The sequence below is a fragment of the Apteryx mantelli genome, chromosome 9 (genome assembly GCF_036417845.1).
Source record: "Apteryx mantelli isolate bAptMan1 chromosome 9, bAptMan1.hap1, whole genome shotgun sequence".
In the NCBI taxonomy this organism is placed as follows: domain Eukaryota; kingdom Metazoa; phylum Chordata; class Aves; order Apterygiformes; family Apterygidae; genus Apteryx; species Apteryx mantelli.
This window is the reverse complement of record NC_089986.1, coordinates 30,854,591-30,880,404: the sequence shown is the minus strand read 5'-3', so window position 1 is coordinate 30,880,404 and position 25,814 is coordinate 30,854,591. Positions and strand designations below refer to the sequence as shown.

At 39.2% G+C, this 25,814-nt stretch overlaps 1 protein-coding gene across 6 annotated transcripts in view; it reads right to left on the bottom strand.

Annotated features, from left to right (window-relative positions):
• The window catches only part of FARP2 (FERM, ARH/RhoGEF and pleckstrin domain protein 2), a 102,275-nt gene that overhangs the window by 64,297 nt on the left and 12,164 nt on the right, over positions 1-25,814 (bottom strand). For 5 of the 6 annotated variants that reach the window (XR_010885064.1, XM_067302093.1, XM_067302092.1 and 2 more), the window contains exons 2-4: positions 25,119-25,356; positions 2,839-2,943; positions 1,405-1,447 (exon numbers count right to left, since the gene is read on the bottom strand). Coding sequence is in view for 5 of the 6 variants with exons in the window: in XM_067302093.1 (XP_067158194.1) it covers positions 1,405-1,447; positions 2,839-2,943; positions 25,119-25,322 (352 nt within the window). In the remaining variant the exon portion in view is untranslated. Of the gene's footprint in view, positions 1-1,404; positions 1,448-2,838; positions 2,944-25,118; positions 25,628-25,814 lie in introns of those variants that run through there. The other variant, XM_067302094.1, reaches the window with a different exon arrangement.

Here is a 25,814-nt window from a genome sequence, read left to right as displayed (position 1 = left end):
AGTCTTCTCAATTTATATAGTATAAAACAGGATACAGAAAGAGTAATCAAGCTGCACTACTGCATCACAGACCTCTCTGTGTTCCATCAAATCTCTTCCCTAGGAGGTAATTCCTTCCAACACTGGAAAAAAGGGAAAATTAGAAAAGCAAACAAAAACCATCTCCAAAAATGCATGGAATATATAAAAAGATGACACTCCAATAATGATGGGTTTTTTTGTGGACTAATGGAGAGTAAAAGTATTATATAACATCTTAGGTAAGCCTGCTTTTATAGCTGGCTTGGCTCTTCCCCTAAGAAAACAGTGACTGTAAAAGTTGAAACCATGACCATAAAAGCTAAAAAACCTTGCACCATCATCCATCTAGAATCGGTGATTTCTTATTTTTTAGAAATCAATTTCAGGCATAAGAGTGAGTTAGAAATACCTCCAAGTACTACTTTTCAACATTTTGCAGTTAAGACTTTGAAAGGGGCAGAAATCCTCCATACCTTCCTCATCTTGTTCTTCCACAAAGCCATTACAATCAGAAGCAGAAAACGAGCAGTTTAACTCCCTTCTAAGGAAAAAAAGGACCTAATCTTTCAACCTCAGACTTCAGAAGAATTAGCACACCTTATACTTCAAAATATTTTTAGCTTTTAAAGCACACGTTATATTATTCTTTAGAGTAGTGTAAGGCAAAGATAGCACCACCACTGCAACATCCTGTTGGCCAAAGCGTTGAAACAAATTTCACAACTGCAGTCGAGGTGATTCTGGAGCTGCAGCCACTCCTGTGATGAGAGATCGTAAGCGCCCTTCTCTTAGTGAAGGTGTTCCTAAGGGGAATTCGGAGGATTTTTTAGGAATGTAGGCAGCTGCTGATGGCCACTGAATGAGATGGGAATATCCGTTCCCTTGAAATTCAGTGAGCGTCAACAGTTTCTGAATTTTGTCTGGCAAGACAGAACAACGGAGGGGCAAGTTTAGCTTTCACCGTCCTTCTGAAAGGCGTATCGCCTCTCAAACGAGTCATGACTGCAGATACTGCCCTCTCCCCCACAATGTTTATTCTGCAATAAGCCAGAATCCTCCTTTTGCTTTCCGTCACAAGACAAGACAACTTAGAAAAGCTCACACACTGCAAACATCATGCTTCGCTTAAACAGCCGCTGATCCAATCTAGATATTTATCACAGACAAGAGTCGTATGTTCAGTAATTTCGCATTCCACCCACCATATACTACATATTAAAAACATCAAGTTTGCATGCCCAGACAGGAACCACAATCACCCCCTACCAAGTACAATTTTCAAGAAAGCAAAACCAGTAAATCAAGTAGTAATTATGAAAGTAACCTGCATAAAGCAGATGCAAATTAAGGAAAACTTCCTTTTTTTAAAACTAAATTACTTACTCCGTACTTGTTTAATAACAGGTTTCATAGGTTCCAGCCAAATCTGAAATTAAAGAAAAAAAATTACAAACTGACGTTCATATTTGAATACAATATGAAGACATCAAAAGTAAATTCAAATAAAGCAGTTCTTTATGAGTATGTATTTCTTCCTCACTGTAGTAATGCAGCAACTCTTTTCTTTAAAAAAATGCATTTATCTACCTGAATTGACATATATCACACATCAGTGTGGAAACCCCCACTGATCAGTGTTTAAAGTTCACCTGGACAGAGGAAGAAGCGTCACCTCAGCAAAAGCACGTCACCAGTGCTGGAAAGATAGAAACTATGCAAAAACATAATACTGTACACAGAAGCCAGAGCACAGAATTACAAAAGGTCTGGAGGACATGACAAAATCCAATTATTTTCCCTTCCATAGTTTGCCTCTCTCACACCTACGGGAATGATATATAACGAGTTTTACTCCATATTCATTTCCCACAAATTCATTCTGTTTTCATGAACAGACTTTCAAAGACAGACTATTGTCATTCGAGTAAAAGGAATAGCCATAATGCTAATACAAAGTACTCTGGATGCTCACTTTTTTATTTTTTTTTCCAATAAAAGATTGTAACAAAGCGATGGCTTAAGCTCAGTCCTTAATAGTTACTTCTGTGTCCGAGAGACAGCTGAGGATTTTAAGAACCTCATTAGATACAGACACACTTTGGAAGCTTTGCAAAAGAAACGGAAACCAAACAAGCTTCACTGTAGTTCCTTAGCTCAAGAGCAGGATGCATTAGCATTCTCCAGGTTCTGAGTCATTCTTAATACTTTCTGCATATGAGATCTAACACTAGGAAAAGTAATAGAGAAAAATAAAGACAACTTTGGGGAGTATTTTAATTTGAAAGCAACACTGTCCTCTTTGCAAGGCACAGGGTAAGAGACTGGGAGACTTACAAAATGTTAGTATTTATCCAGATCAACGATTAAAAAAAATGCAGTTCCAAATGTTCACTGGAGTGAATATTTATTTGCGAGAGGTTCATAATGATCCTTTGGAGAAATTAACTGAAGGCAGAAGTAAGTATCAACACTAACAAAACGCTGCACACTTGTAATATGACTAAGTGCTCTGCAGACTACATTGCGAGTTGCTAGTTTTCACGGGGAAGGAGGATTTTATCCACATCCCTGAAAGCGGAAACATCAGAAACTACATAATTTTTTAATGCATTTTAGAGATTTAACAAGAAATAGAATCTGATTCTCTTCCTCTTCTTTATTAGTTGTTATTGTTCTGATGAGTGAAGCAGATTCACAATAACCAAACAGATAATCCTACAAGAGGCTCAAGCAGATTTAAAAAACTTCTGACAATCAAGCAACTGCATTCTCCCAAACTTTTTTATTATAAAGAATTCATCAGGAAGTTTTACGTACCCAGTATGACTGGATGTTCTGGAACTCAATTCCAAAATAGTCCGATTCGATCAAATTCAGATGTTTGTAAACTTCTGTCAGTAATGCTTGTCCATAACATTTCGACTAAGAAAGTAAAAATAAATATAGTGAGATTAAGTAATTAAGATGAATTAGAATTTATGGTAAAGAAGTTGTAAGATATGCCACAATTTTTCACATTATTATTGACCACTTTTGTTACTGTAACACCTAAATATCCAATATATGGACATGGCTCTAAGCAAACAAGTTTCATGGATTCACAGAGTAACTCAAGTTGCAAGGGACCTCTGGAGGTCATCTAAGTCCAACTGCCTGCTCAAAGTAGGGTCAACTATGAGATCAGACTGGATCAGCTACAAACTATTTGCAGTTCCTTCAAAAAACCAGCACATTTGTTTGTGTAGCTTGAAGGTGTGGCTCTCACACAGCTTAAGCTGATGGAAGCAGGGGCTGCCAGAACTCTGCTCTCACTGTCCCCAGCCATCCACTGCCTTCCCTGCAGCAACGCTGGTGACCGGACAAGCACATGGGGAACAAATTAATCCATCCAAAAACTAGCACCTTTTTTTCCCCCCATAAACTATAAACCCAGATGTCCTCCCTCAACCAGCTCACTGTACAAATACATGAGTGCAAGGAGGGGCTGGGAATGTTGCGGCTGGAGGCAGGGCTGGATTCAACTGAAACACAATTTAGCTCAGGTTAAGCCACCAGGAAACTACACTTTCAGATACACCCGAGCGCTCCTCTCTGCAGCAGAAGGTACAGTAGTGAAGAAACACTTCTCAACCCCTGAAAAAAAAGCCGCAGGGCTAATCTAATATCTCATTTAGGCCTTTTGTCTTTTCTGTACCCTGGAAAGAGCTGTAAATGTAGGCAGACACTCTAAATTAGTTAAGGAAGACAAAGGTGGCTGGTACAGAGTTCTCGATGCTCAGTTAGAACCTGTCCTTGACCTGAGAACCCTCAACCAGCTCCCCAGGAAAGCAGGAGGACTTTGCAACCAGGACTTTGTGGAGCCAAATTTACAGTTCCCAGTGAGCACACAGAGGACCTAAGGTTGTTAGGGGAGCACACGTGAGGCCTTTGTTGATAAAGCTAGAATTTGGATTCTAGGAAGAAAGTCTTTGAAAATTGTAACTCTCGAAACTTTTCTCTTGCAACGATGTTCAAGAAAACCCAGTGTAATTAACAGATTTTTGTTGTTGTTGTTAATTAAGGAATACACAAGAGGGCTCTAGTTCTCTGCCAAAGAAACCAGTGGGAACCTGAACATCCTTCCTCTCATACCATGCTTTCTGTATAAAATCATTTGCGACGAACGCCCCCCACCCCCAACCCACACCTCAAAAAAAAAAAACCTGCCCTCACTAAACCTTTGCATAATCTTTACTCAAGCTGGGTGCAAAACCACAAAACATCCATCCACAGAAAGTGGCTATGGTAATACAGGGCAAAACAAGAAACTTTCACAACACACCAAAACGCCACCACTTAGATCTGCTTATTAAAACGCACAAGTTTGCTCTCAGCATCTCTTATTGCATGACTGTAGCAGCTGCCACAAGAAAAACACCATTTACAAACTTAGACATCAAAGCACCTAGGCCACACAGAAGAAGGCGCAAGGAGTTTTCATATCCCTTGTTACCTGTTTCAGCAACACACAAAAGCCGGAGGGAAGACTAGCTTGTGCTGTAGCTGTAGAAGGAGAAAGTTTCACGGCCACTGAAATCCCTATTCTGCCTTTGACCGGGGCGACTCTCCTCCAGTAACTAACAGAGACCTTCTGCTTACCCGAAGATGCGTTTGACTGTCCAACCGACTACGCGTGCCACGTGCAGAGCCCACATCGCTCGTCCTTTCCTCTGCAGCCGCTCCGCAAACGCTAGCAGAAGACTGCCAGCTAAAGGAATCGCCTTGCTGAGCAAAGCCAGCGGACCAGCGTTACAGCCTCTCAGGCTGATAAAAGCAAAATACAGTATGAACCGATCCAAAATACGTTCCTGACAGGATGAGACAGACTAACTGTGCAATTCCTTCTCGAAGGAAGGGAAGAGTCCACTTCACCCATGAATGAGGAGGGGAACACGTGCGAAGGCTCCCTGTTTCATTTTGGCAGCGCAGCGCCGGGCTGCCACTTCTCAGACGATTCCCTCACACACGACAGATGGGAACTCACTGCCCTCTCTCTTTGCACAGCTGCTGGCCAAACAGTTCTCCTTTTCCTCCCTCTGGCTTGTTTTCATTAACGCTCCTGTTCAAAACGCGCTGATGGCGGTCACATTTCAGGGGCAGATTTCAATACGCGTTTTAGGAAGCAATTCTGGAACAACGACAGCGACAGTGTCCAGTGCAACTTTGGTTCACCAGGTTTTCCAGCAAAACACATTCGTGCCACCAAGGGAGACCTTGTTTATTTGGAGAAGTCACAACTCCAGAAGACTCTATAACATTATCTTTTCCCATTAAAACAGAAAGCCCAGACAGTTCTGTTGCAGATTCTTAGAAGATACACTGTTCTGAGTTTAAAAAGTATGAAAGTATTATCATTATAGAGGACGGTAAGTATTTAATTAAATGTGCAGATAAAAATACCTAACACAGAGTGGGCCATCTCAGTTCAAAATAAGGAGGTTTTTAAAAAACACAAAGAAATATAGTGCATTTATTTGCATTACTGACATTCTTAAAAATTCAATAGCAATTGCTTCTAACAAGACAAAGGAAGATTATTAACTGTTGGTGTTTTCAGAACGGTGCAATTTAGCCAAATATCTCTGTACCTCTTCTGAACATTTTAATAAGTAGTAGTATGACAACTCCGCAGTGCTGAAAATCTGAAAGAGCTCTGGTGGTTGTTCTGGTATAGGTAGGGATCTGGTAAGGCACAGACACGCATGCATTTATTTTATTGTACGCCTGTTGTTCACAAGCACCACACATTTGAGAAGGAATCTTCTATAGCCAGCAACATCTGCTGGGGATGCAGCAGTACCATGACCAGCCTCGTATTTCCGTCTACAAAGATGGGACAGGTCAGCCTGTCTTTTGCAGATAGATTTATCAATCTCTAGACCTCATTGACCAGAAAGTGTCCTGTAACACCAAACCTCTGATTTCTCATTTGTGAAATGACAAGAAACTCTAGTTCAATCATCTTCTGTAGAAATTTATAAACTTGGGTTAACCTGTGAGAGATGTTCAGTGATAGTTATACCAGTTTTACAGTCAAACCATCCATGGCTGTTTATATACAGCTGTTACAATTATTCTAATCAAATGAAGTGGACAGCAGGAACGTCGCACAGGTTTCTGCCAATCACTCCATGCACAATGTTCAAATGGCGTTCCATCTCTGTGACTCTACCAGTTTCATGCCTGACGATGGTCCAGTTGCCTTCATGCTCCAGTTCCTAGAAAGGGTGCTCATGTCATTCTTTTTGGCCATATCCACACCACATTGGCACCTCTCTTTTATGTGACTGCAGAGGTTGCACTTCGAGTACGGTGTCCAGTTTTGGGCCCCCATTCAAGAGGGATGTGGAGAAACTAGAACAGGTCCAGTAGAAGACAACTAAGATAGTCAGAGCTTGAAGCACATGCTCCAGCAGGAGAAACTAAGGAAGTTCAGCTTGCAAAGAAGACACTAAAGGGAGATCTAATAACTGTCTACAACTATTTGTAGGGTAGTTATAGAGATGATTGAGCCAAACGCTTCTTGGAAGAGTCAAATGATATAGCAAGGGGCAACAGCCACGAGTTGCCGCTTGGAGGTTCAAGTCGGATGTCAGGAAACATCCCTTCCCCAAAAGGGTACTGCAGCACTGAGGAGATTACTCAAAGAGGCCACAGGATTGCCATCACTGATGTTTTCAAGACTTGCCTACACAAAGCCATGGTTGCCCTGATCTAGAGGTGGCAACAGTCCAGCTTCAAGGGGGAGACGGGACAAGATATCTAGAGAACCACGCCAACCACCATTTCTCTGATTCTCTCTGAGGTTGTTTGGAAAAGTAACTGTGACTGAAATGTTTTCACACACAGTTTCTGTAAGCAATCTGACTCTAGTTAATCCAAAGAGCTTCCTTCCTTTACAAGACCTAGTTGTGCCTTTTTAGTGCTGTGGTTGAGTCTTAAGATAGGACCATGTTACTGTTTATAGACCCTGGCCTTACAGGCCACAACAGGGTCAGCCTCAGTACATCTAAACAGCGAAATCACTGGCCTTGAAGGATTGGGGCAAATGTAAACCAAGGACAAAAAGAAGTAAAAACGCACTCTTGTTCTGCTTCACCCACTGTAACTGAGATCTTACTACAGAATTTAAAGATCAATGAAATATTAGCGCAAGTATTTTTGCCATTTTGGCAAAAAAACTACCTCTTCTGATTACCTCCCATTGCAAATGTACAATACCCCATATAGCCAGATGACAAAAAAAACAGTGCTTTATCCTTTCATTCCCAGAATTCCACTATTCAGAATCATGCAGAACACCACAGAAGTAGAAGTATGGCAAAATGCTGCATTCCATCAAATTATAAAGGAACTATCCAGATGTTAAAAACATAAGATAATTTTCATTGGGCTTTCCAACTATAATTTTGTCCATCATTTACAATGGTAACAGGTTTTAAAAAAAAAAAAATCTCATCCTGAACTGAATTTTATTTCATAGTACTTCCATCAAAATATAAAGCAACATTAATAATGCCACATTTTAAAAGAATAATATTAAATACTGTTTCGATGAAAATGGGTTTTCATTGCATTACAAAAGCTAGAGACCTACACAGTTCTTTCATTATTCTATGTCTCAAATACTGTGGGAAAACCTTTCCTGGCACGATTTACTTCCTCAAATTTTGTTACATTTATCTACTTCTAGCACATATGCCAAGATACAACCATCCTTTCTGAAAAGATTCTTAAAATTTTGCAATTTGCAAAAATGAAAGTTAAGTTTTGTAGTGGTTAGCTCCATGTCACTGTTTAATCCGCATAAACGCAGCATGAAGCAATATCTTTTAAGTATGTTCTTATACTGAGGCTGTTACTTGGATGACAGGCAAGAAACGGATCCATTCATGCGTATAAGAAAGGTCCCATTTTCAACACAAATTCACAACATGGCATACTTCCCATTCTGCACGTCTCAGTTATTCCTTCTATGCTGCCAAGGCTACTACCGATATTACTGAATTAATGCTGAAGCATTCCACAAAAATCAGTGTAAAAAACTGAACAGAAAGGCAGCTAGAGAAACCTATGCCTAGCGACTCAGCTCTAAGGGTAACTACAGACTATTTTAAAAAGTCATTAAAAGGCAGTTCAGTAGAACAGATTTTTTTTGAAGCTCAGTATTTCGATCAAGCTTAAGAAATCTCTTAAAACTGGGAAAGTATGACATCATGACATGCTGATATTACAGAGGCTAACTTGGCATTAACAAGACATCTGCGTGGCAATGCCATGCCTGTATTAAGAATGAATAATGCATTTAGGCTACATGTACTTCAGCTGAAGCTTTGTAGTTTTCATAAAGGGCTTCCAGTGAGATTAAGAGATTTTTTTTTCTTTGAAGAGCCATTAGATTTTAAAATTTAAATCAAAATTATTACTATATGCCTAAGGAACACATCAACTTTCTTGCAAAAACTGAAATATTTAGAAGGCGAGCTGAACGAGACGGGGGGAGGGGGAGGAATCGTAAGGAATTGCTCCACTAAGAGCAGACCAGATATTAGCTTCCCTATGCGTATGAAGTAACAGAGGCCATGGACAACCTTGCACCTTCACATGTTTTCCGGTATTCTAGAAATTCAGAGGCAATTCAAAATTCACTTCAGACACAGGAGAGCTAAGGAAAGAACAGAAAAATTTGAAATTGGTGCCTAGTAAACATGCAGTCTGCAAGTTTTTATGCATATAAAAACAATTCACAACTGTACGTGCTCAGACCCTCCCATGTCTCATACGACGCTACGGGTGGAACATCACTTTGACTGTTCATGTCAACCGTAAGCAGATCTCACTTCCATGCTAATGCAGCATCCAGATACGTAATGAAAAATCTCCAATATGAGCAACAAAAACTCCTTCCAGCGTAGCCTATATTATGTCGTTCAGAGTCAGTATTAGATGAATTAAGCTTTGTTGACATACCTAGGGAGGATGAACTTTTAAACCAAAAAAAAATGAGGTGGCTTTTCATATGCCAAACTTTTATCTACCTCTGCCACGATCAAATTCAGCTGCTTCTCCCTTGGGGAGTATCACAGGACATAAACACATAAACAAATCACTGTAACGTAAACTGAAGTGTAGACCCCTGTGCACATAAGTTATTCCTCGTGTGAAGGAAGTCATCCTACAGACAACCTTTTAAACAAACGTTCGCTACAGCATGACTTATAAGCATGTATTTTTCTTTTTTAATTTTTCATAGCAGTACAAAAGTTATGTAACTTTTACATAAAATCACTTCAGTACCAGAAATGAAAAGGTGGTAGCTATTGTTGTCTTTATTCAGTCAGACTTTTTTTTTAATTGCAGACCAAAAATAAAAATAAAAATAAATAAAACCAAGTGCTTCTCTAAAGCCCAACTTCACAACCTAAGTCGAGAGCAGAATACCACTGGTCCCGTGCACATCAGCTTCCTCAATCACAGCACAGAGTCAGGTGCTGTACTCTTCTTGAAAATACATCTTCCAGATTCTCAGAAATTATGCTGTGATTGTTTGAAATTATTTTTCAATAGAAACAAACATTTTAAACTGAAGTTTCTTTACAGAAAAAGTTGTTTTTGTTTTTGTTTTGTTTTGTTTTTACACTCAGAGTCAGGAAAGTAAACATATCCAACGGGAGCAATTTCAAGGACAGAGGAGTGAAATGTAAATAAGATCAAAGTTGGAAGCACAGTATTTTTGTTTTATAATCCTGGCTGCTATTTACTATTTTCTTAGTAGCATATATGACTACTTATATGGCAGATCCTCCCTTTGCTGTACCATTTTAGCTTAGCAAGACAGAAAAACAAACTGGGAACACACAATATGTGATTTTCAGTAGACCATAATTTAGTATCAACAAAACCAGTTCTTCCTCAGTAACCCCTAAACGCATCTTCCAGTAACCCCTAAACGCATCTTAACTTTCTACTTCCATGTATTTTAACATTAAAGAAAACCACTAGTACTTTTTTTATAATGAGCATTCTCCTCGTAATCCAAAATGGACAAGCTGCCCTTGCTCAAACTTTCCAAAAACTAAATCCACTTTTGGCAGCAGTTAGGCCGGAAAAAAAAAAAAAAAAAAAAAAAAAAGCAGTCCCAAAGCCAAGAGTTTGGAAAAACTGTGAGTTATAAAACAGAGGTATAGAATGGAAACTCTTATGCAGCCAGACCTGCAGAAACCACCGGCTTCCAAACTTCAGCAAACACCAGCTGACCTTGGATTTCATGTTACAAAAAACTTGCGACTGTTCGGAGACCAAACCATCCAGTAAACAGCGCAGGCATGAAAGGAAGAAGTTTATGTTTTACATCGGCACTGCAGCCGGCCAGCCGCAAGTGCACCGCTAGCAGCAAAAAAGCATGAAAAGTAACCTGGATTGATTTGAATAAAACCTCGTGGTTTAAATACTTTTTTTTTTTTTTTTTTTTTTTCCCCTTTTTGGTGCACTTCAGCAGACTTCCTAATGAAAAAGTGATTTCTCATTTTTGGCAATTTAAAAAAAAAAGATGCCTAAATACAGTAGTTACACTAAAGTTATTTCCTTTCTTAACCAGAAACATACAAACAATTCAGTGATTTTATAGCTCTGTTTATCTACATCCCTTTTAAAATCTGTTAGATCTCTGTCCAAACGTCGTTTGATAAAACCTTTAAAACTCCCTATTAGTAACTATCCTTAATGCCATGTATAAACAAAACTACATTTATGAATACATGGTGTACATTTAAACCACATCTGTTAGAAAAAAGGAAATAATACAAGATAGCAAGGAATGCCATTCATTAGCTTCAAGATTGTTAAGGCTAAAACAAGAAGATCTTAGACTCCCACATCTACTTTTTAATCCACAGACTGGAAACATAAAAATAACTGTTCTTTCAATACTTTATTAGCTTCTTCAACTTTGATTGGAACAAGTAACGCAAATGAAAATGGTCCCTCTCCCCCCACAAAAATGGGGACCTGGTAAAAACAGATCTATCATTTCACAAGCTCTAGTTTTACGTGCTCAGTCAGTCAATACCCTACTTCTACTGTGTGATCGTATTTAAATCGTCACAAAACAAATCCTGCCTAAATACTATTTTAATTATCTGAACATTCAGCAATAACTTTCAGCTTCAACAGAAGGTTATTTCAATTTTTTTCTTTTAATGCTTTGTGAAGAATGTTGTATTTTAAAAACATATGTTTGCTTTATTCACCGTTACATAATAACAGGCCCCAACTCTAGCTGACAAAATAGGTCAGTGGATTTGGCCGTCTTGTACAGGAATACCTCCTCCCTGCTCCATACACTTGCAGTTTCTGCCTGCTGCTTGCTGAAGGTAACTCTGATTTGTTTCAGAATTAGGTCAAGAACTGCGAAAAAAATCAACAGAGCACACGCATCATATTTGTAAAGCTTCTTCCAATTTTCTAGCCTAGTCACCAGGGCGAACTTCTTCAAGGTAACCAAAATAATCACTAGCAGATCCCTTCTGAAGGAGATTAATCTTATCAGTCCATTTCCAAAAGTTCAAGTTCCACAACTAAATGGCAAATACTGGGAAGAATTCCAGTGGATGCTGTTGGCCGTTCTATTTTCAAGCTGTCTCCAAGCAATTGGTCTGAAAAGAGGGGTGAACGTGACGGAGCACGACCACTGCTATGATAGCTCCACTCGACAGCTAAAACAGCAGCTTCGACCCCTGTTAACTGGTGGATTTGATTGACTGATGCAGGCTAAACCCAGAATTTCCCCTCCATCCTGCTTCTTCAGCGTCCCACAGACTGTTTTAAGCAGCGTTTGTAATTGAAGTGCCACTCTGGCAAACTTAAATTAGCATGCCCTGTGCGGAGCGTAAAATCACACGCACGCAAAACCAAAGCACATTCACAGCTGTATCCCAGGACGCTCCCTTGACCGCAGCGGACTGCAGCCGAACAGAAGGGCAACGCGCTCTCGCTGCTGGGTGGGGGGCTGCGCGCCTGCCTGTTTTCAGCGTCAGCCCTGCCGCGTACGGGACCGGGGCAGAAGGCATCTCCTCAGGCCTCGTTAGAGGGCAGCTCGGCCCAGAAGGTTGGGGGGAAAAGAAGAGGGAGGGGACCTAATGTTTCCCATCGCACAGAGATAAAGGAAAGCTGATGTCCGAATTTGTATTACGCCTTCCCATCTTCTCTCCGTAACTGAATCACTACCAACACCCTCGGTCTGCGTGTTTCATCACACCTTTAAGGCAGCCTGAGAAAACAGGAAAGCATCGCCCTCGGTGTAACAGAAATATCCGCGCTGCGGCTCGGAGTCGCGCTAGTTCAAAAATTTTAATTTTACATTCACTTGCAGACTCGAGCTGTCGTAAAACCAGCCGAGCTTTGGAAATACACCACTGTTCTGAAAAGATTTCAAAATCTCTCTACAAATTCAGATAGTACATGTTTTTACCTGCAGTCCAGTTTGTTTTTAAAAGTAATTTGTGTCACGGTATTTTTAACACAGCGCTGAAAACTCGCTCACTCACTCAAATATGGAGACAGTAAGACCAAAGAAAAATTTGCCAGTTCGTTTATGTAACTTAAAATATGCTACATATTAGGAATAATATTGGGTTAAAAATTAATTTTTAAGATTTTTTTTTCTTTTCTTTTTCCCCAGAATATCCAGCCAGACAAATTATTCCAGAAGTGTAAGCCTTCGGCTCATTTAATTAAGGTTAGCTTTAAAACGTGGGATCATTTAAACGTTCATGCAGTGTTAAAGCACCTCACTGCCAAATGAACCAGCTCTACCCAACCAACATGCTTTTCCAGAGTGGCCAGACTTGCTGGATGCCTGAAAGTAGGAAAACAATAATTTGTTGACATGGGAAAAGATCCCCAAGAGGGAGGGAATTATGTGGAAGAAATTGGGAAATGTATACTTAGGCAAACAGGACCATTTTTTGTCCCTACGTGATAAGTTTGAAAAGCGCTGGAAATAAGACACACTGTGTGCTCAGAAAAATCAAAACACCATAATGATTAAGCATTCAACCAATACACAGCTGCCAAGTGCTAAACACAAACAACACATAAAAGATCCACATAAAGATTACTGAAAGTCAAGTAAAAATTCATAACCACTTTCATTACTTGAAATGAAAAAAAGACACCAGACACATTTGCTTCATGCACAGCACTAGATTACCCAAGTAAAAGTAGTTCGAGATAAGTCACTGAAATTAAAATCCTATAACACATAATTGGAAAGAGTTTTAGGACACTATTGCTTTACATATTGCTCCCATAACGGAGCTTGCAGAGGCACCGACCAAAACCCTTCACAGATATCTGAAGTCAAACCTCTACACAAATCAATGTTTAGATCCACAGGGACAGCAACCTGCAATTGCAATGCGGGATGAGATGATCATAATTATTCCTTTTTCGTCTCCCTCCCGCAGTTTTGAGATGCAAGAATTCATATGAAAAGCTAGAACGTCCCAGGCACCTCCCAATTAAGTTTTCGTTCGTCAGCGGGCAATTTGGCACCCAAATTTGTGCTTGCTAATAATGAAACAATCATACAACAGCAGCTACAGTTGTCATTAAAAAAAACCAGAAGCTTTAGTGTGGCAGAATCCACACAGCAGTGCAAATCACAGCAGTGGAAAAGCCAGAAAATAGTACTGCTAATGGCAGTACTGAAACAGTTACAGAAAACATACTATTTCAAATAATTTGCCAAAAAAATGCAAAAGGCCAGAGCAATGCCACACTGACAGCCTTCTTCAAACACTAACTGCACACTTCGAGGCCTCAGCCTTGTCCGTGTGTTAACATTAAATATGTGCACTATTTCAAGCCTTTAAACAGTTCAGGGGCTAAAATAATCTAGAACATAAACAAGGGCCTAGCTGTAAAAACGGGCTGCTGTCGAATGGACAGTATGTCGTTATTAGCCACTCTCAAAATAAGCCCATGTACTGACAATTTTCCACTTCAAGAAATTCAGCTTCATACCAGAATGTGCAAACACCTATTTTGCAGGCTGTAAAACAGTACAATCCAAGCTAAGAAACTAAAAGCAAAGAGGTTGATGATCTTGATTTTTCTCCCCGACTTTGCTATTAATAGGACTGTTCACACCTGGGCAATCCACTACATTTTTCTACACGTTTCCACTAACATCGCGGTCCATTTCATGCATTTAAACTGTATGTACTCTAGGAACTTACACAATATCTTCATATATACACACACACATAATAAAGTAATTTTAAATACAGATAATGCTTTGCTACCCTTTGTTCATAACAAAAAGATTACTAAAATTGCAAGCCTTTTTCCCATTAATTTTCCTTTTGCCTCATAACTATCATCTATGCCCCCGTCAACACGATTTGATCTGGGCTTTGGCTATGAGGGATTACGAGACTCCAGATTATATTTTGCATTTCTTGTGCCTTTACCTAAACCCAAAATATGAATGTGTGCAACATGCTCAAATATCAGTAACCGAGGTTTAAGTTTGACCGTGTTAATACACAACAGTCCTCGGGAGTCAGAGGAATAACCAGGTAGAGCTGGCAACTCAAACTTTTTGGAAATATCGCAGCTTTCTACAGCATACCCAAAATACTCGCACAGGCAAAGTGATTTTTCCACAATCCTTCCCCAACATGCCTCAAACGCAATCAAAGGGGACCATCTTCAGAGAAGCAAGATGACACACACGGGCTTTACGCATAATCTTTCACTCGACACAAAAAGTGCCGAAAAAGACGGGTGCATAGGGGAAGCCTATCTGAAGGAAACGTCTTAAAACGTTAAGGAAATAAGATGGCCACAATAAATGCTCTGCGCCAGTTAGATATTTTATTCTGCAGGAAAGGCCAAAACTCTCTTTTTGCTATAAGCTTCTTTTGTAGAAGAACAAAATTGTTCCAACTGTCCTAACATCACCTCCCCTGCACTTTGAGCAGAGCTTCGATACCATGGCAATGGGTTAATAAATACCTATAGGCCAGATTAGATAAGACTGAAGCTCTGCTAACTTTCCCATTTTGAGCAGGAGATTTCCTACACCTCTGGCTTTGAGGTAGCTGCCTCAATCTGCCAGGGAAGCAGACTAAGAGGGACAGTGACCTTAATCCTCAACGATTTCAGTTAAGCTACATGTAGGACAGCTCTAACAGGGAGTCTCAACATATCAAGTTGTCCTCCCGCCCCCCCTTTCTTTTAACCTAATTCAAATATTTTACCACTGTAATTTTGGGTTAAGACTCCATCTAGTACTCTGCCTAAATATGCTGTCAGTGGAGGTGGGAGGAAAAGAAAAGCAGCTTAAGTAACAGAGATGTCAAATGTATAAGCCCGAATCTCAAAGCTGGGAAAGTGCATCTGAAAATGAGCTTCTCTCAATTTACTAGGTACCTTTCTGAATCACTTACGGAAGCTTTGCCTCTCTCGGCTTGCTTGAGTGGTCAGGAGGCATCAACAGCTGGCCACGCTCAAAATGCTTCATCTTACACTCCTCCATCTCAATGCCAGGAAGAAACAACTTCTAATATTAAGCGATGGTTTAATGCCAGCTTTTACAATAAAGACGGCATTCAAAAAACCAGAAGCATGTGCACAAAACCCAGGCACGGTATTATCACCGTGCCAAAAAAGCAACATAAGTTCTGCTACACCTGAAAGGAGATTATTAAAGAAGAACATAATCCGCATTTTGAGAGTCTGATTCGCCACCCCGTGCTTTGGATCTTACAGCTTCGAGCCGTGCAGTTTGGGCCACGCACCTTGCGGCTGGGGACAGCACCACATGTACAAACTTTTCAGACAGAATGAAGTTTTAAGGAGCGTCTCAGAACTTGCAATATAAGTTTGGCAGCTGAATACCCTTTTCCCCCCACATTTTAAAGCGTGACAGAAAAAAAACTTTTCATGTTAATAGAGAAATAACTGCTCTTTCAGACAGATAAACTTTTTCCCCTTTCAATAACCAGCATTACAGTTTTAAAGAAGTACATATTTTATAGTAGGTATCACCACAGCACAGTTTTTTAAATACTCTTATCACCTTTTTAGGCAGGCAGGCAACACGTAAGCTCTTGCCAAAAATGCGTTGCGTTAAAAAGGAGGAACTGAATACACAGGTAAGCTTTCGCAACCCTGTTTATTTAAATAAATGCCTACAAAGGTCTGTCTCCCTAAACACAGGGGGGTATCAGCAGACACCTTCCTTGTTCAATGTCAAGCCCCTTCCTTCAGAAAGACGCTAACCAAAAATTTCTCTGAACTGTTGCTTAATGCACTGCATTTATTTTTGTAGCTGTCTTCAGCTGACTGTGAGTTGGTTTAATTTTTTGTTTTTTTCCCCCCTGTATATTCCACAGAGTTACCCATCTCTCTTTTCCAGCTCTATGCTGGAAACCCCAGCACCCACTTAAGTTTGAACATCACCCACATTCAAAAAAGGCTCCCAGACAATTGCATTCTTTTTGGAATAAGGCATTTCTTTCAGTTATTTTGGTGGAATGGCCAAACACTAATTCCAGTTGATTTTCACCATCTTCCATCATTAGATTATGAAAAAGACATGAACATCTGCATTCTGCAGAAGACAGTATCAAAAACTATCATTATCTCCTTTCTTTATTACTGAGTACGCCAGATTACTGGAGTTAGTAAGGCAGCAACAGGTAACAGGTTTTTCTTTACAGGTTTTCCATTTTTAAATAAAATACATTGAATTAGGCACTATATTAGTTGCTTAGGAAGACATCTGAAAGGAATTAAGTGCAAGAATTATACTACGGCACGTATGTCAAGATTGCGAAGTTATGCATTGGCTTACTTTATCAGATCTCACTCAGAATAATTGCAAGCCCAAAGTTCTCGGTATGCTTATCATAAATAAAAGATAGCTTAAAATGAGCTTAGCTTTATACCAAGTCTATGTTAAAATAAATAAATGTGACTCTCGCACTGTCTTTCAATTCACTCTTTTGAACTCATACAAGGGAATTTTTTTAAGCTATGCACATAATTTTATTCATTAGAGTACACCACAACCATACAAACAGTTAAGAACTCAATCTACTATGTATATAGATCAAGGACAGGGATGACAGTTGATTTTATTTTACTAAATGGTTTCTGTGTTTTAAGTTATACTATGTGCATTTAAGAGAAATGGTTTTAATAGACTTTTCTTACAGGAACATTCAGATCTTAATTTCTTTCCTTCGTTGGTTTATAACTCAATTTTCTTTCTACCTAATGTGGCAACTAATGTCTAGAGACGTGTAAAGCAGTATATTGTTTTTATAACACAAATTAAGCTCACATCTTTGCTTAAAAAAGCCCAAATGTCTATCAATAAAATGGCTGCGGGTTCACCTTTCCCCACCCAATACCACATTCCTACATAGCATCAAAAAATTCAAGCCCCCAAACACAAAATAACAGGTTATAAAAAAAAATATATAGCAGAATGAAACAGTAGGTAAATTGCAAAGCGCCAATTACTTTCTTTCTAAACCCTATAATAACTTCACATTTCAAATAGTGAATTACTAACTTTCTCTTCTGAGGTTAGACAAAAATAAGTCTAAGGCAGCTTATTTGCCATATTTAGGATAGTCAAAACGGAGCAATGACAAACATCTGGCTATGATTCTTTCTGGAATTTTGACTATTTCTTCCTGGTCAGAGAAGAAAAACACTGAGCTTACTAATGCAGCATTTAGATTCTTTAGCATAGCGCTTAATAGGATTCAGAAGCAGTCTGTCCTCCCACTTCCCACATATTTAAGCTGCTAATACTTCTACAGCACAGAGGGGAAAAAAGCCTTTATGAAACGAGGGTCTGAAGGCATGAACAGCGAGCAAGGGGGAAGGCACAAAAGCAGATTCATGTCAGAGCGCTGCCTCTGCCAGAAAAGCCAGGAGTTGGGCTGCTTCGTCCTACAGGAGAAGCCTCCTGCGGGGAAATGCTGAAGATGAGCTGAAAATTGCTCTCCGCTCTACCCACACCACGATACGCAGTAAGGACTACCTCTCTGAAAATTATTTCCAAAGAATTTGTTCCGTTTCTATTACATATTTTCCATTTTTAATGGATGCAAACATCTTATTTACAACTCCACGGTAACTGTATTTTTGTAGTTGCACCTTTTTCTTCACAATTGCAAAATTTCTGCTTTAGCCCTGATGAAGTTCTTTTTAACAGGATTAATGTTACTGCTAGATGTTACTGATAATTAACATTTTTCCTTGGGTACAGGCTGCAAATATTCTTTTCAGACCACAGGAAGTCACAGGGTACGTTCAAACTCTCAGATTGCTTCCTCCACAACTCCATAAAAACATCTAAAGTCCTAATGCAGTTGCTGATTTTAGGACCTCAGAATGCAATGAGTCACGGTCAACGGCTCACACAGCTGACCACTAATCCGAAACAACGAGCGTCAGAAAAGATGCAATTTTCACAACATCTTTCAAACTAAGGGTGCCTGCAAACTGCAAAGAAAATGATATCTATAGGTAGGCCCTCCATAGAAAAAGTAATTTTGCATTTTTAGTAATGCAATTTGTACATTTAAATAAACCAAGAAAGCATCATATAGGTGAGTAGCAAAGACAGTATCACTGTTGGGCAGAGTAAACATCAAGTAACTGTTTTCATCTCAGTATAGAATAAGGTGCTTTAATTTTTTATTAATATAATAATAAGATTCACACTTTAAGGTACATGAGTCAGCTTAAAAAAAGTCACAAGCCGCGACTGGTCAATACCTAATAAGAAAATGCAGGAATAAAAGCGAAATCTTATTTGGCTACGCTGTTCTCACAAACTGCAGCAAAGAGGAGCATTTCCGCCCCTCAACGCACCCCAGGATCACCGAAAGGAAACAGCCAAATCACATAGCACAGCACTTACACAGAACACGCTCTGTGTTTCACACACTTATAAGTAAGAAAATAAGAAAAGATACAGTCACCTTTGGGAAACTAGAGTAATGGATATGGAAACAGCAGGCACAGCAGAAATGCCAAAAGTGTGGGGGGGAGGGGGGGGAAAACACCGGAAAAAAAATTTCCTAAGGCACAGTTTCGTGTTCTATAGCACAAAAAAACCTGCACTAGCCTAACTCACAGTGGAAACCTTAAACGTTATTTAACTTCAGAGCGTGGCAAGACTACAGGACAAAATTGAAATTCCAGCACAGGAAACAAAAGCTAGTTGAAGTCTAAGGCAAATTCAAACCAAAATAAAGCGAAGAGTAAATTAACGTGTCTAACACTAACAAATACTTATGTTTCATTGAAAAGCAAGTTATTTTGTTATAGTGGGGGGGGGGGGGGAAAAAACCACACTAAACAAACAACCCACCAAAACAGACAATTTGCTCAAAGCAACATGACAAAGAATAAAAAGGAGCAAGAGTTCTAGCTTCGTTTTTCCCATTGAATAGATGAAGCAGACCCACTTAGCTTTGGCGAACATTAAGAATTGTGCTATAATTTTATTATAGCTGTTAAGAGTCCTACAGAAACAAATGTATTTCCTATATAAGGAACAATATATAGACTAAAGATTAAACATCACATTATGGCATCAGTTCTGTTCAACGCCTTACAAGCTAGTGCAAGGAGAAAACTGGGCCAGAGAGAGGCAGACAGTAAAAGACCCAAAATAAATGGATTACATCAGAGGAAACAGCTGGAAGATGTGGCAAGTGATTATATATAAAGTGTGTGCTTATATACACACACACACACACATATATATATATATATATATATATATATATATATAAAGTCTTTCTCTTTGAATAAAGGTATCTACCTACTATTTCACTACCTGGATTTTAAGATATTATCAGTCTTATCTACCACCAGTACCACTCCTTTTCCAGCTATGTCGTATAAAAAGACCAACTGTTTCCACTAACACAGACATATATGCCATATTCTATGCGTCTGACAGCCCATATATCTATCACCATAACACACTCCATTTGTAACTTTACTGTAAATCAATGCAAAGGCTTTCAGCAAGTATGAAACAACTTTCCATATCCTAAATCACCCTTTGTGGCAGGAGATTTTACTGTCTCTCAGAATCTGCCCCAGACTATTATAATATTTCTGGGTAAAATTAAAGTGGTCATTTTGGCAAATTAAACACAGCCCAGACACTTCTACTTAAGTCTGCCATATTTTCATGCCAACCAAAGGCCTCTAAGTTTAATCTCTTAAGAAAATTGAGAATGCTGGCAGAACTTCTATTGTAGAAACCTCTTTTTCTTTGAGATGTGCTCAAAGTCCAAAGTAACTTAAATTTGCCAGCCATGCCCCAGCAGTCTGCAAAACCACCTGTTTCAACAGGCTTAACTTGGAGGGAAGAGGATAAGTGCTCCTCGATACAGCACATGCAAGATTTTAACTAACTAAACAAGCTGACTGTAAAAAGAGGAGAAAAAACTCTCATTAAAAAATTAGTATTCCAATCTAGTTTTGGATGCATACGTTTCATTTGCTTACCATTTGGGGAGGAAAAGGAGAAAGCATAAACCCGCAATTCAGTTTTTATAGTCTAGAATACACTTAAGAAAATCTCCTTCTCCTAAAATTCAAAGAAGATTCCCCAGTATGCTGCCACAGCATACTTTAAAGAATGTCTCCCTTTTATAAAGAAATTCATAATTATAAATAAAACCTTACAATACAGATAGTAAGTGTGGACAGAGCAATAGGTGGACAAAAAGCAGTGGATTTCAGCTATATTGAACTTTTAACAAACTGTTCTAGATACAACAATAACTCGAAAGACTTTCCTTTTCATTTTGTTATTGTCCCACCGATTTTGTTATTTTATCGGTCTCTTTTATGCTCTTTGGTGAATTAAAATCTGTAAGCAATGATGAAGAGATAGCAAACAAGTGTGTCCACCAATGCCTGCCACAAGATAAGCAAGCGTTTTAGATGCACCTTGGAGAAAGGAAGGAATAACAGAGAAAAGCCCGTATGGATTATATCTTTATTGAGGCCACTCAAACTATTGGCTTATCCCATAGCGTTACAATGGCCAATGTGGATCATTTTTGGCAGCTTCTGAAGCAAGGTAGTTAACGAAGTTCCTACATCAGCTTCCCTGCAACTTCGCAAAAAAATGCCCTTCCCCTCAAATTGACTAATTAAATAAAAAAACAAACATATTTCCAAATAGCATAAAATTATGCTGATAAATAACCTCTGCAGACATGCAACTTTTTTCAGTAAAAAGTTATTTGCCACATTTCTTTAAGACACTGAGGAAAACAATTTAAACAGACAAAAAAAATGCTTTTTGCCATAAGCCACATCTTCATTAGCAGGCAGTACCAACAGCATATATGGAAAAGGCCTTTATAGTTCACTCTGGTCCTCAATTCTGCTTCCCTTTACAGACTCCCTTTCCTACCCTGTCTTCAGAGATTTTAAGATCACAGCCAGACCAAAAAGCCAGTTTCTGGTTCTTCTAATAAACTTTTATATGCAAGCATGGTCCATGCTCACCAGTAAGACAGTGCTACTTGCCTGGGAAAAACATATCTTCAGATTAACTTCCCACACTTTCGGGAGTCTCACTTAACTTCTCACTTAAAACGCATTGTTTTCTTCTTCTAGGAGGCTTAGACACAAGCTGTTAAGGGACATCTGGTCTTTACACATTTGCATCTTTTCATATTCAAACCCTCCACAACAGAGCTCTTGTCCCGGTACATTCAGAAACTCCTGTTGCTGATCTGAATCAATAAACACAAACCACATGGAACTTCTTTTTTTTTTTTAAATATAAAATAGATAACGAAGACAACACAGCCTTTCACTCCCAGACTCCGTGAACAAAATTTCCAAAAGCAAAAAGGAGTGGGCAGGTCTCACTACAATCAGAACCTCGACCTGCCTAGGACACCTGCTTAATCATGAATTTCTCCCATTGCTTTTTCAGAAAACCAGCTACTCAAGACCACACCACCTATCTAGCAAATACAGCTGACCTCTCCTAACTGTTGCCCTCCATCCCTGAATGAAAAATTTCAATTTTCCTTCACAAACAGCGGTCACCTGCCACTGCCCTACCACCAGTCCACTCAGCAGATTAGGAGGCAGCGGATTATCATTTGATATCTCATTCCAAAGTGCTATCATTTGCTATGTTATTTAGACAAAAACAAACAATGTAGGTAATGTATTACTAGGACTCTTTAATGCTACAGTTGCTGATTACGGACCTTTTTGCGTTAAATGCTCTACAGATAAAGGCTTGCCCCTTCTCCTTATCCCTTACAATGTAAGGCAAGAGACTAAGAGGGCAATCAGAGCCGAACAACCTAAAGAACAGTATGATATTAATTGTCTCAGCAAACTAGTTGCCCAAATTGAGATGTTTCTGAGAATGTCATAGCCAGAGAGAGCTTTCTAAGTAAAAGGAGAAATCTAAGATAGTTTACAAGTACTGGAAACCTCTTGTAGTCATGGCAAAAAAACAAACAAGCAAGCAAAGGTACTGCACTGGGGCCCAATTAGGAGACGGAGTCAAGTATCTTCTTGCAAGAAACCACAGGTAGGGCCACGGAGGGCCTTGAAAGCAGAGATAAGCTACTTAGCTACTTGACGCTACAAAGAGCAGGAAACAATGGCAGGATGCAAAAAACCAGGCAGGCAGTAACAGTTGCTAGGAAAAACAACCGAGCAGTTGACTTGGGCTGCAACATGCTGAATGGGCATATAGGCGGCAAGACTGGGCTGGCTAAGGCCAAAGAGAAAGTTATTGCAACAATCAAGACGCGGAACGAGGCGGTCCTGAACGAGATGGGTTTTACCTGGGTGGATAAACAGTAACAATCAGAGCACCTGCAGGAGACAGCCAGCCAAAACGAATGAAGGAATCAGAGGTGAATGAATGCCTAAATTATCTGTTAGACAGGTAAGACTGTGGTATCACCCACAGCAAGTAAAAAAAAGTGTGATTTAGGAATTAATGGTTTTGCTACATAAAGCTTGGTGTTCATGGATAAATATCAAAATGAAGTTGCATTAGGAAAAGGTTGATTTTATTTAGGATTGAAACAGTCAAGAGTTGAGACACCTTTAAGAACTGAGCTGCAGTTGAATTTGTGTTCAGTGAAAAGTCTACCAATGAAGTGCTGCAGGAGAAGACAAGGGATTAAGCATGGAGCTGCCCTTAACCTGTAACAGAAGCTGGGGAGAAATGAAGAAGATAACTGGGATGATATGCAATCAAGAATATTACAGGAGATGACAGAGAACCAAGTCAAGACAGTTTCAAAAAAACAAGGTACTGTGCAACGTAGTAAACTTTACCGAGGGCAGATGACAACTCAAGAGAATCAAGGAAGGGATGCTCAGAACAGAAGAGAAACTAGTGCAGAACTCTAGAATGCAACTGCAGGCTGTGCAAGCATCCCTGAATTTGAAGACAAAAAAGAATTAAAAGGTTTTCTGAGAGGCAAGTATAGTCAAAAAGTTTTATTTTGGTTGTAGATCAAAAGCAATAAAGCAGGCTTTGACTATGTCAGAAAGAACAGAAAGAAGATTCATAAATTAAGAAAAAGAAGAGGTTAAGGTTACTGCAGCACATGGAAGATTTACATGAGAAGAGTAGACAAAAAGTTGGTAGAAATTTGACAGGGAAAGAGAGGAAGAGAAGGAAAGCATCTATGCTAATGCACAGATGATTTCTAGTCATTGGCGCCATGAATAAAGTGGGAACTAGGAGTTACAAATTCATTCTTGATATTAATTGTTTATGGTAGACTTGCACTGGTTGTCAACGTTACAAGTGACAAAAAAAAAATCCACCAAAATCTACACCAACTTCAAAAATCACACCTAAGGGAGCCAAAGTCAGCAGTTATTTTTTTAAAAAGATATTCTAACCTAAATTAAAAAAAAAAAAAAAATTTCCAGCAACTTCCAGAGGCTTTTGCTATTCTATGCACTAAACAGTAATTGAGGGATGGCTGGGTTTGCTGTACCCTCTGTGTCCTCAGGAGGATACAAGCACGGTATCACACTTGACTGAAAAAATAAATAAATAAAAAAAAATCAGATTTCACGTTCGAGATTTGAACAGTTGGACATCAGTCTGTAGAATACACCTCACAGAAAAGCCACCATTTCCTTAGAGCTCCGCAGACGTTTTTCTTACTCCATTTGGTAAAACCTGTTTAAGTATATGCAACAAGTTAAGGCTACAAGTACTAATTACAAAGGCAATTTTACACTAAGGTAGAATACCCGATAGCTCAGGTATCCTGACTAGGGCACAACTGTTTTCTAACGAAAGGTCTTTAGGCAGGCTAAAATTAGAGTCTGAAGTTCATATTGAGAATGAAAGAAGAATCTGAAGAACAAAAAAGTCCTTTTTTTTTTTTTTTTTTTTTAATATAGAGCCACCCCATTTGAGTGCGGTTTGTTTGTATTTCTTAAGGCAGATTTCTGATTGCTAAGCAAGCATGCTTTTAAATACTCATTTTCAGAAACACTGCACCCCCTCCAGTTCCTCCTTCCCAAAATGCAGCAACAGGCAAAAGCTTTCTAATGTAAACAAGTTTACTCGAAGAGGATACAAACCATTAAAATCATTTATAATAACAATAAAAAAAGTTTTAAGTCCTTTTGTTTCCCAGTCTCCAAACGAGCAGAGCTACATATGGCTCAGGAAGCAAGAACAGTTTGGCAGAAGATACCTGGTGTACCCCAACGCAACTAACAGCTAAAAATTGTTACTGTATGCTCTTGTATTCAAATAAACGTCTGTTAAAAAACACAAACATCTGTTGCATATAAAAGATTTTTTTTTTTAAAAAACACCAGAAGCGTCACTCATTTATCTACTCGTAAGTAGGTCAGTTCCCTACAAGAATCCTTATCTGGATGTTGCCTCAAAATTTCCCAGATATAGTAGCACATTCTGTAAGCTTTACATTATGTGAAGTTAAGTGTACTTGAAATCAAGTTTAAACCTCTCTTACCTCAATGTCAAGTACTTCCACCGTGTTGTCCAACATCTTTATTTTGATCTGCAGATCCCTCTCATGGGTTTTGGCAGGTGATAGTGCCATTGCAGTAGACAGATTCTGTCCTGGCTCCAAGGTACTCACTCCGGTATTCTTCTGGACACCCAAACGAGAGCCAGGAGTCTGCAGAACTCTGTATGTTCCTTCTATCTCTCCCATTTTTCAACAGTGAGCAAAGTCTAAAAAAAAAAACCTAGAAGAAAACAGAGAATTACAGTCTGAAAGATAGTTTTCCCACCAACACCCATAAGAAAATGCTATCCAAAGAAGCACAGTTACATGTGAAGTTCTTATTTAATGCTCTTCATCCCACTACCAAAGCCAGTAAAATTTGATCAAACTCTGGTCAAAAATCCAGCTGCTGGGAAGAAAAATAAGTGACAAGGAAAAAAAAAAAACGAAAACCAAAAACCTACTTCAAAATACAGCTAGGAAACAGGATATTCAAATTAGCCACCTGTATGCTCCCTCCCTCTTTACACATTGGCACTTTTTAACTTCTTGACTGATGAATTTTTCTCCCAATTTAACTCCCTAAGCAAGCCATACGAGCACTGGTGACAGCACGGGGAAAAAACATCTGCAACAGACACTCGAGGGTAAAGTAGGCCTCTTCCTTTCAATGGTACCTAACCATCCCACGACTTTGCA